General features: G+C 47.0%; 1 protein-coding gene across 1 annotated transcript in view; it reads left to right on the top strand.

The window, feature by feature from the left end:
* LOC106522891 (metabotropic glutamate receptor 6) overlaps positions 1-11,005 on the top strand; it is a gene marked incomplete at its 3' end in the record, with an annotated part of 26,595 nt that extends 15,590 nt beyond the window's left edge. The window contains 11 exon segments of the mRNA XM_014016122.1: positions 1,100-1,316; positions 1,399-1,534; positions 1,673-1,827; positions 1,907-2,047; positions 2,126-2,326; positions 4,476-4,615; positions 4,688-4,810; positions 9,734-9,998; positions 10,067-10,302; positions 10,369-10,530; positions 10,975-11,005. Coding sequence (XP_013871576.1) covers positions 1,100-1,316; positions 1,399-1,534; positions 1,673-1,827; positions 1,907-2,047; positions 2,126-2,326; positions 4,476-4,615; positions 4,688-4,810; positions 9,734-9,998; positions 10,067-10,302; positions 10,369-10,530; positions 10,975-11,005 — 1,807 coding nt within the window.
* Positions 11,006-11,150: the final 145 nt, after the last annotated feature.

Below are 11,150 nucleotides of genomic sequence, written 5' to 3'. Positions count from 1 at the left end.
AGGACAGTAAAAGACAGTAGAGGACAGTAAAACACAGTAGAGGACAGTAAAAGACAGTAGAGGACAGTAAAACACAGTAGAGGACAGTAAAAGACAGTAAAGGACAGTAAAAGACAGTAGAGGACAGTAAAAGACAGTAGAGGACAGTAAAAGACAGTAAAGGACAATAAAAGACAGTAGAGGACAGTAAAAGACAGTAGAGGACAGTAAAAGCCAGCAGAGGACAGTAAAAGCCAGCAGAGGACAGTAGGGTTTGTTGTTTAGCTGCGCTTTATAAAGTATGTAGCTGATAAATGTGACTCCAGCTGCAATTTGTTTGTTTGTTTTCCTCCACTGAAGATGACTCTGGAGTCATAATGAGGTCAGTTCACTCACTGACCTCATTAACAGGAGCTTATTAATGAGGTCAGCTCATTAACAGGAGCCTGTGCTGKAATGTGATTGGTTATCAGCTGATTGAAGCTTCAACACATTTTCATCTGAGTTCTTACACAGGTTTAATCTATCTGAGAGGTTCTGCTCTGCTTCTTTTTAATTGTCAATAAACCCAGTGAGTAACACATTCTCACTCCCAACTCGTCAACATGTTGACGCTTGGTCAGGGGCCATCTGCGTCCAGTTTTGACACAATGGGTACCACCAGCGTGTCAGTCCTTTCCGCCCACAGCTTTTCCGGGTCGCGTCACTTAGGGGTGTTTGGGTTGGGGGGTCTAAGGTTAAAATGAGGGATCAGGCTTAATGGTTAGTTTTAGGTACTGAGGTCAGGGATAGGCTGTATATGGCTAATATAGGTTAAAGTCATGGTCTGGGATGGTTAGTTTTACGCATTTCCTACTCATTAAAAAAATATGACAACGCGCTCGTCCTCCTCCGCCTCATCTCGTAAAGAACTGATGCGTGGGGGGTATCCGACGCGTCCGAAGCTGGACGCAGACGGCTACCTGACCAAGTGTCAATATGTTGATGAGTTGGGAGTGAGAATGGGTTGCAGTGAGTTGTGTGTTTTATTTTCCCTGAACTGTGACTGTCAGGATGCTGTTAGTCCAGTTTGTGACCCACCTGCTTTGGTTGAGGTCAGAGGTTCTGATGCTTTTGTCAGATCCCTCAGGTGAGCTATGCATCCACGGCTCCAGAGCTCAGTGACAACAATCGATACGACTTCTTCTCTCGGGTGGTTCCTCCGGACTCCTACCAGGCTCAGGCCATGTTGGATATTGTCAAAGCTCTGGGCTGGAACTACGTCTCCACATTGGCATCTGAAGGAAACTATGGTGAGAGCGGTGTGGAGGCATTCATGCAAATCTCCAGAGAGGCTGGTAGGCTCACCTGTCCATCACTTCCCATCGCCTCCTATTTACTGCTCCTCACCTGTTCTTCTCCTGTCTGGCTCTTTCTCAGGTGGGGTGTGTATTGCTCAGTCAGTGAAGATTCCTCGTGAGCCCACAGCTGGAGAGTTTGATAAGATTATTAAACGTCTCATGGAGACAAGTAATGCCAGAGGGGTGATCATCTTTGCCAATGAGGACGACATCAAGTAAATAAACTATCTTATGTCTTCTTGAAAACAACAGAAACTCACCACGGTTACTTGCTTCTGTCAGTCCAGTATTTGTGTTTGATTGGACATGTGGTCACATGACTGCCATTTGACTCCTCCCATTTCTCTCTGTAGGCGTGTTCTTGAAGCAGCAAGGCGTGCTAACCTGACTGGACACTTCCTGTTTGTAGGCTCAGACAGCTGGGGAGCAAAGAGCTCACCGATTGCAGAGCTGGAAGATGTTGCAGAGGGTGCTGTCACCATCCTGCCAAAACGAGCTTCAATTGATGGTAAAAGCTGACAAACATGATTGCAGAGCTTTACCTGTCCCTGTGTCAGGTGTTCACACACCACATGTCTGTTGGACAGGCTTCGATCAGTACTTCATGTCACGCTCCCTGGAAAACAATCGCAGAAACATCTGGTTTGCTGAGTTCTGGGAAGATGACTTCAAGTGCAAACTAACACGTCCTGGAGTCAAACTGAGTCCAGACAAGAAGAAATGTACAGGTACATGTTGTCCTGAGAGGTGTGGCAACATTTCATTCAATCATCTAGCATTATGCTCCATTTTGTTCTTGTCTACAGGGGATGAACGGATTGGTCAGGATTCATCCTATGAGCAGGAGGGGAAGGTCCAGTTTGTAATTGATGCAGTCTATGCAGTTGCTCATGCTCTGCACAACATGCACCAGAACCTTTGTCCAAGCAGCCATGGTGTTTGTAGCAACATGGACCCTGTGGAGGGACGACTGCTGCTTGATTACATCAGAACTGTCAACTTCAATGGTAAGAAAACCTGAAGCTGGAGCTCTTCCTGCACTCAGACCTGAAGGAAATCCTTAGCACTAACAACTGGTTTATTTGGGAAGAAGCTGGAAACCTCTCTAAAGAGCTACTTGTGTCAGTATGGAAAGGCCCATATGTTGAGCTTTTCCACTGATGCACCTCAAACTGTTCAGAATTTACTGTTTTAAAAAAGAAATGGATGTGTTATGATGACAGACTGACAGCTGGGATTATGCTGATGCAGCATCTGGGAGTAGAGTTCAGGTGTATCTCTGTCCTCTGATAGTGCTGAGACCATCAGGTGACTTGTTTAGTGATGTGAACTCAAATTCAGACCCAACTGATTCTGTAGGCCTGTCCTCAGCTCTGGTCTCAGACTCTTAATGGACATGCAGGTTTCTGAGAATACTTTGTTTTCTGAATGAAGGTTATACAGACCATCAGGTGAGATTTTAAACAGTCTGATGTCTCATTTCTGGACTGCAGCACTGGTTTAGACCTGAAGGCATGACTCGTTAGACATGAAATCCAATCAAGTGGTTCTTTCAGATCCCACATTAAAACCACATTTTGAAAAAATGCCCAGCAGCAGGGTTGGAAAAGTCTTTAGGTAAAAACCACACCAACTGTTTTTGAGTTTATTAATATATAAACTGAATAACAGCGGTCCAAGTATGGACCCTTGTGGGATTCTGGTAGATGAGTTCCTGGATAACCCTAACCCCATGTCTGGTGGAACCTGAGACTGATAGAGCATGCTACAGGTGGTGGCAGGACCTGGTGGGGCTTGAATCTGTGCCTGGTAGTGTTTGAGTCCAGTGGAACTTAAGCTGGGCTCAGTGGCCAGTAGTGGAGCCTGGGTTGGTCCTGGTGGCTGGTGATGGAGCTTGTGATGTGCTACTTGACACCCAATTATGTCCTAAAGTCCAAGTCTCCACAATCGTGACTCTTTGAAAATGCAGAACCAGTATGAGTCAACAGTAGGCAGAAGAAAAAAATGTTTTTCCTACAAGCAGCACCAGATTATGCAAAAGAGACCTCCAAATGTCCAAACCATCTCAGCCCCTTTGCAGTTTTTATTGATTGGTTTGACGCAGCCGTCAACTCTAAATCCACATTTTCAAAACAGTTAACGCAGAGGCCTAAACAGTGACACAGTGGTCACAATGACGCATTTTGTTTGCAAAAGGCAACAACTGTGTCAAAACATTTAAAATATGGAACRAAAGCAAACTTTGCCTTCAAACAACTCAACTTTAACGCAATGTATGAGCACCTCCAAACAGTACACAATGGCAACAAAATACAAAATACAGCACTCTTGTGAATCAGTGCACCATTGCTTGTCATTGTAGCCTTTGACTGTACGTTGCTTCCATGCCAGTGCCATTTGTAGTCACATTTGCCCTCTTGCAAAAATGCATTCAGAAGCAGATATGCTTTGATGCAAATTTTATTGATTACATTCTTTTTTTCAGACTGTGCCTGACAAATGAAATATTCCAACAGAGAATACATGGAAATAAAAATAAATCTTTTGCTGTGTAAGAAATTAGGTAAATAAAAAACATTCTTTTACAGTAAAGAACAAAAATCTATAGTAGGCCTATACTATGAGTATGAGAACAACACAGGCCTGCAGAATTATTGCAAATTGAAAAATTCTGTGAAGAAATGTCAAACAGGTGCTTTCAGTGATTTCATACTGATCAGGGAGTTTCTAAGAGCTTGGAGCAGATGGTTTCTGTTCTGTAACCACAGCTAAAACAGAATTTGGACTTCTTGACTTCAATTAAATTCAATTCAATTTATTTATATAGCGCCAAGTCACAACAAACGTTGTCTCAGGGCACTGTACATGAAAAAAGAACAATCTAAAGAAGAAGCCAGCAGATCTCACCTTGAATGACATCTTATCTGTGTTAACTGTTTTGTAAAAGGGTGTGAAAACTGTGTCAATCCTATGAAAATGGGTTAACACATTGTAAGAGGTGTCTTCTGCTCTGCTGAGATGGTGATGACGAAGACTGAGAGGTTCCCAGTTTCTTCAAACAGGTCAAAGCAATCAATTAAAACTGTAACTTCTGGAGATTCTAGGCCAACATCCTGACACAAGATGTTTGCTGACCTATCTGTCCCTGTCTAACAGGAAGTGCAGGGACGAGTGTTCTATTCAATGAAAATGGAGATGCTCCAGGACGCTACGACATCTTTCAGTTTCAGATGACCAATCACAGCCATCCTGGTTACCATGTGATTGGCCAGTGGACCAATAACTTGAGACTCAATGTAAGATACTGACGGCAGAAAAACATTAAAGTCCATTTGGTGAATGTTACCTTCTTGTGTCTCTTTCTGCAGCTGGAGGAGATGCAGTGGTCCGGAGGAGACAGATCCGTTCCTGAGTCAGTCTGTAGCTTCCCCTGTAAATCAGGCGAGAGGAAAAAGATGGTGAAAGGAGTTCCCTGTTGTTGGCACTGTGAGGTAATGCTTCGAGTCCAAAATAACAGATTTAAATTTATGTAGCAGCCTGTCACTTTTCTAAAGTCTTCTAACAACAATTTAAACCAATTTAGTTCAACTTCAGCTAAATAAGACATTTTACCCAGAATAAAAAACCTACAGTAAATGAACAAAATGAAACTGAACTAAACCAAACAAACAAACAAAAAACTAGAAGCTCTCAGAGGGCACACCTCTGCCAAGACCCTAAGTTATACAGTGATTGGTGGAACAAAATTCTGGAATGTACTGATTGGCTGTCACAGTATGACATCATTAGTAAAAAGCAGCCCCTCTGTACTGTTGTTGTTTGTGGCAGATCACAGTGAGCTTGGACAGATGTCTGATCGAAACTCAAGTTTAATTGTTTGTTTTTTGTGAAAACCCAACATGCCCTGAAAATTTCTTCATAACTTTTTGAAAAATCTTGTGCACATACAGATGGACAGACAGACAATACTACTCTTTGGTGGAGGTATTACACTGAACTAACTAAGCTAACTAGATTTAATAGGCAAGAATTCATTTATGATTTATTCATTTCTGTCTTTTAAATCTAGTTTTAGTAAAGCAGGTGCTGTACTAACCCTAATGCTGAGATACAGTCAGGATAGACCTCCCCTGACTGCCCCTGACCAGAGCTGAGAAAGATGGAGGGAACCTGAGAGCTCAGCAGCATCTCCCATCAGCTGGAGGGCTCTGTTGAACAAATTCTTCATCTGATGACTAAAAGTTACAAATAATCCTCACTAACTTTTAACTGTCTAGATGTTCTACTACTGGAAACATAGACCCTCCAGCGTGTCCTGGGTCTTCCTCTGGGTCTCCTCCCAGTGGGACGTGTCCAGAACACCTCACCAGGGAGGAGTCCAGGAGGCATCCTAACCAGATGAACCACCTCACCTGGCACCTCTGGACGTGGAGGAGCAGCGGCTCTACTCTGAGTCCCTCCTGGATGACTGAGCTTCTCAGCCTATCTCTAAGGGAGAGCCCAGACACCCTGCAGAGGAAACTCATTTCAGCTGCTTGTATCTGTGATCTCCTTCTTTCAGTCACTACCCAAAGCTCCTGACCATAGATGAGGGTAGGAACGTAGACCCACTGGTAAACTGAGAGCTTCACCTTCTGGATCAGCTCTCTCTTCACCACGACAGACCGGTACAACACCCACATCACTGCAGATGCAGCACCAATCCACCTATCGATCTCCCACCCCATTCTTCCCTCTTTTGTGAACAAGACCCCGAGATACTTAAACTCCTCCACWTGGAGCAGGACCTCCTCCCCGACCCAGAGAAGGCAACCTACCCTTTTTGGCTCAAGACCATGGTCTGGGATTTGGAGGCACTGATCCTCATCCCGGCCGCTTCACACTCAGCTGTGAACTGCTCCAGTGAGAGCTGGAGATCAGGATCTGATGAAGCCAATAGGACCACATCATCCACAAAAGCAGAGATGTGATCCTAAGGTCACCAAAAAGGATCCTCTCAACACCTTGGCTGCTCCTAGAAATTCTGTCCATAAAAGTTATGAACAGAATCTGTGACAAAGGACAGCCTTGGTGGAGTCCAACTCTCACCTGAAACATGTCCGACTTACTACCAGCAATATAGACCAAGCTCTGGCGCCGGTCATACAGGGACCTAACAGCCAGTGTCAATGGGCCTGGTACAACACACTCCCAGAGTATCCCCACAGGAGTCCCCAAGGGACATGGTCAAACGCCTTCTCCATGTCCACAAAGCATATGTAGACTGGTTGAACTGCCATGCACCCTCCAGGACCCTGCTGAGGGTGTAGAGCTGGTCCACTATTCCATGACCAGGATCAAAACCACACTACTCTTCCTGAATGTGAGATTCGACTAACCGACGGACCCTCCATTCCAGGACCCCTGAATAAACCTTACCAGGGAGGCTCAGAAGTGTRATCCCCCTGTAGTTTGAACACACTCTGCGATCCCCCTTTTTAAATAGGGGGACCACCACCCCAGCCCCTAATGTCCACGCGATATTGTAGAGTCACACCAACCAACACAACCCCACAACATCCAGAGCCTTAAGGAWCTCCGGGTGAATCTCATCCACCCCCGGCGCCCTACCACGGAGAAGCTTTTTAACCACCTCAGTGACCTCGTCACCTGAGATTGGAGAGTCCAACCCAGGGTCCTCAGGCTCTGCTTCCTCATGGGAAGATGTGTCGATGGGAATGAGGAGGTCTTCAAAGTATTCTGCCCACCGACCCACAATGTCCTGAGTTGGGGTCAGCAGTGCACCATCCCCACCATAAATAGTGTTGGTGGTGAACCACTTTCCCAGATGGTGGACCAGAGTCTCCTCGAAGCCATACGCAAGTCTTTTCCATGGCCTTACCGAACTCCTCCCATGCCTGAGTTTTTGCCTCAGCGACCACCCAAGCTGCAATTTGCTTGGACTGCCGATACCTATCGGCTACTTCCAGAGTCCCCCAGGCCAAAAGGACCTAAAAGGACTCCTTCTTCAGCCAGACAGCATCCCTCACCACTGGTGTCCACCAGCAGGTTCGAGGGTTGCCACCACAACAGGCACTGACAACCTTACGGCCACAGCTCAGGTAAGGGTAAGCCGCCTCGACAACGGAGGCACGGAACATGGCCCACTCAGGCTCAATGTCCCCCACCTCCCCCGGAACATGTTCAAAGTTCTCCCAGAGGTGTGAGTTGAAGCTCCACCTGAAGGTGACTGCCAGACGTTCTCAGCAGACCCTCACTATACATTTAGTTCTGCCAGGTCTGATCAGCATCCTCCCCCACCACCGGAGTCAACTCACCACCAGGTAGTGGTCAGTTGACAGCTCCGCCCCTCTCTTCACCCGAGTGTCCAAAACATGCAGCTGCAGATCAGATGAAATGACAACAAAGTTGATCATTGAACTGCGGCCTAGGGTGTCCTGGTACCAAGAGCACATATGGACACCCTTATGCTTGAACATGGTGTTCGTTATGGACAATCCATGATGAGCACAGAAGTCCAATAACAAAACACCGCTCAGGTTCAGATCGGGGGTGCCGTTCCTCCCAACCACACCTCTCCAGGTCTCACTGTCATTACCCACGTGAGCGTTGAAGTCCCCCAGGAGAACGAGGGAGTCCCCGTTAGGAGTGCTCTCCAGCACCCCCTCCAAGMACTCTAGAAAGGGTGGTAATCTGAACTGCTGTTAGGTTCATAGGCACAAACAACAGTCAGGACCCATCCCCCCACCCGTAGGCGGAGGGAGGCTACCCTCTCGTTCACCGGSGTGAACCCAAACTTACAGGCACCGAGATGGGGGACAATAAGTATGTCCACTCCTGCTCGGCGCCTCTCAGCATGGGCAACTCCAGAGTGGAAGAGTGTCCAACCTCTCTGGAGGAGACTGGTTCCAGAGCCAGAGTGGTGTGTCAAGGTGAGTCCAACTGTATCTAGTCTGAACCTCTCAACCTCACACACCAGCTCAGGCTCCTTCCCCACCAGAGAGGTGACATTCCACGTCCCTAGAGCCAGCTTCTGTAGCCGAGGATCAGACCGCCAAGGTCCCTGCCTTCGACCACTGCCTAACACACATTGCACCTGACCCCTATGGCCCCTCCCACAGGTGGTGAGCCCATGGGAAGGGGGACCCACGTCCCATCTTCGGGCTGTGCCCGACCGGGCTCCATGGGTGAAAGCCTGGCCACCAGGCGCTCGCCAACGTGCCCCACCTCCAGGCCTGGCTCCAGAGTGGGGCCCTGGTGACCTGCGTCCAGGCGAGGGAACACTGAATCCATTTAAGGCACTCATCATAGGGGGCCTTTGGACTGCACTTTGTTTGATCCCTCACCTAGGACCTGTTTGCCTTGGGTGATCCTACTGGGGGCACAAAGCCCCCAACAACATAGCTCCTAGGATCACTGGGACATTCAAACCTCTCCACCATGATAAGGTGGCAGCCTAGGGAGAGTAATTTCATTGTGCTCTGTACAATGACAATAAAGGTTTATTCAATTCAATTCAAATAAAACATGCACTTTAAACATAGGTAAAAGGAGCTGGAACCAGGAGGACAGCGAAACACCAAGACTAATGCTACGTTCAGACCAAATGCACTTTGAGCTTCCAAAACAAGCCCGACGTGCTGTTGGCTGCTTGTGCTCTTTCAGGTCAGACGCTTTCAGTGTGAACATAGACACGCATCACACACGTTGGGCAGAGTCTCTATTGTTTTCCTCTTCCAGTCTCTGTTTAATGACAGATGAAATAAAGAATGTGGCTTTGCTTTATTTACTGAGAGCAAGAGAACGTCAAACACACCAGATAATTAATCCACCAGATAATTCAGAGGCGGTCTGTTCGATGAGTTTCACTCCAGCAGCTGCGAGCTGACAAGGCTCGCTTCCAGAACCATATTTGTTCCAAGCTTGGTTTAACACCATAAGTTTAATCTGCCACTGACCAACATCTGTGCTGATATCTCCTGCCAGAACACCAACTACAGACGGTCAATTTCAGATAAAGAGCTCCTCTCCGTCTGTTTCAGTTTAGTGAGCAACATTCAGGAAATCGCCATGTGGAAAAATGCACCGCTACGTCACAGAGCAGTATCTCTGATTGGTTGACGCGGCATCGGGCAGCAAAAGTTCTGATTTTTTAACTCGAGCGTCGGCTGCTTTGGATGCTCCACATGCATGTCAAATGCTCAAACTGCACCTGCCGCTTCAAAACATGCTGTGCTAAACACGTTAGAGGTGCCACAAGACCCCTAGACACGCATCCACCATAGACTTTGCATGTAAACCTGATGCTCCTGATGCTCAAAACACGTTCAGTGTGAACCCAGCTTAAGAACTGTTAGTGTGAAGTTTGTTAAATGTCTCTAAGGTATCAGTCTGTTTGTACCACCTGTCTGCAGCTGTGTGATGGGTATCAGTACCAGCTGGATGAGTTTACCTGTCAGACCTGTCCATCAGACATGCGCCCTGCCCCTAACCGAACAGCCTGTCGTTCGACACCCATCATCAAGTTGGAGTGGAACTCCCCCTGGGCTTTAGTGCCTGCCACCCTTGCCATGTTTGGTATCCTAGCAACCAGTACTGTGGTGATAACCTTCATCCGCTTCAATGACACCCCCATCGTCAGAGCTTCAGGCAGAGAGCTTAGCTACGTCCTCCTGGCAGGTGAGCTCAGGCCAGTCTTCTGGTAAATGTAGACAGGCTAAGCTAACTTGCTGCTGCTCCCTCCACAGGTATCTTTCTGATCTATCTGATCACCTTTCTGATGATCGCAGAGCCAGGTGTAGTAGTGTGTGCATTCCGCCGCCTCCTGCTAGGCCTCGGCATGGCCATCACTTACTCTGCCATGCTAACCAAAACYAACCGCATCTACCGCATTTTTGAACAAGGCAAGAGGTCGGTGACCCCGCCCAAATTCATTAGTCCTACCTCCCAACTTCTCATCACCTTTGTTCTCATTTCTGTCCAGGTGAGTGTGCACATTTCACATGACCTGCAGGTACTCAGCGTCTCTTCAGGTTTTTGTGTTTGTCAGGTTCTCGGGGTGTTTGTGTGGTTTGCTGTGGTTCCTCCTCATACCATCATTGACTATGAGGAGCTCCGCCCCCCTAACCCGGACTTGGCTCGAGGAATCCTAAAGTGTGACATGTCTGACTTATCAATCATCTGCTGTCTGGCCTACAGCATCGTTCTCATGGTAACAAATCAATCAGTTATTGAACTTTCAGACAGAACAGCAGGTTCTGTGAAACATGAGTCAATCACACATCAGGTGTCATGCTGGAGGTCATGCCAGTGTTCACTTTTAGCAAAACTTCAGTGAAGTCCATCTTTAAGTGTAAACCTTAAAAATGTTCCAGTAAACACACTCTGTAGTTCCTTCCTTCCCTCCTTCCTTCCTTCCTTCCTTACTTCCTTCCTTCCTTCCTTCCTTCATTCCTTCCTTCCTTCCTTCCTTCCTTCCTTCCTTCCTTTCTTCCGTACACCGTACATGTTACCTAGAAACATGTACGGTGTATGTTCCCTCTGTTGCTAGGTAACATGTACGGTGTATGTTCCCTCTGTTGCTAGGTAACATGTACGGTGTATGTTCCCTCTGTTGCTAGGTAACATGTACGGTGTATGTTCCCTCTGTTGCTAGGTAACATGTACGGTGTATGCGGTGAAGAGCCGTGGNTATGATGATGAAGACAGGGTGATGAAGACAGGGTGATGAAGATATGATGATGAAGACAGGGTGATGAAGATATGATGATGAAGACAGGGTGATGAAGACAGGGTGATGAAGATATGATGATGAAGACAGGGTGATGAAGA

The sequence above is a fragment of the Austrofundulus limnaeus genome, unplaced genomic scaffold (genome assembly GCF_001266775.1).
Source record: "Austrofundulus limnaeus strain Quisiro unplaced genomic scaffold, Austrofundulus_limnaeus-1.0 Scaffold139, whole genome shotgun sequence".
In the NCBI taxonomy this organism is placed as follows: Eukaryota; Metazoa; Chordata; class Actinopteri; order Cyprinodontiformes; family Rivulidae; genus Austrofundulus; species Austrofundulus limnaeus.
This window is presented reverse-complemented; position numbering and strand designations above follow the sequence as displayed.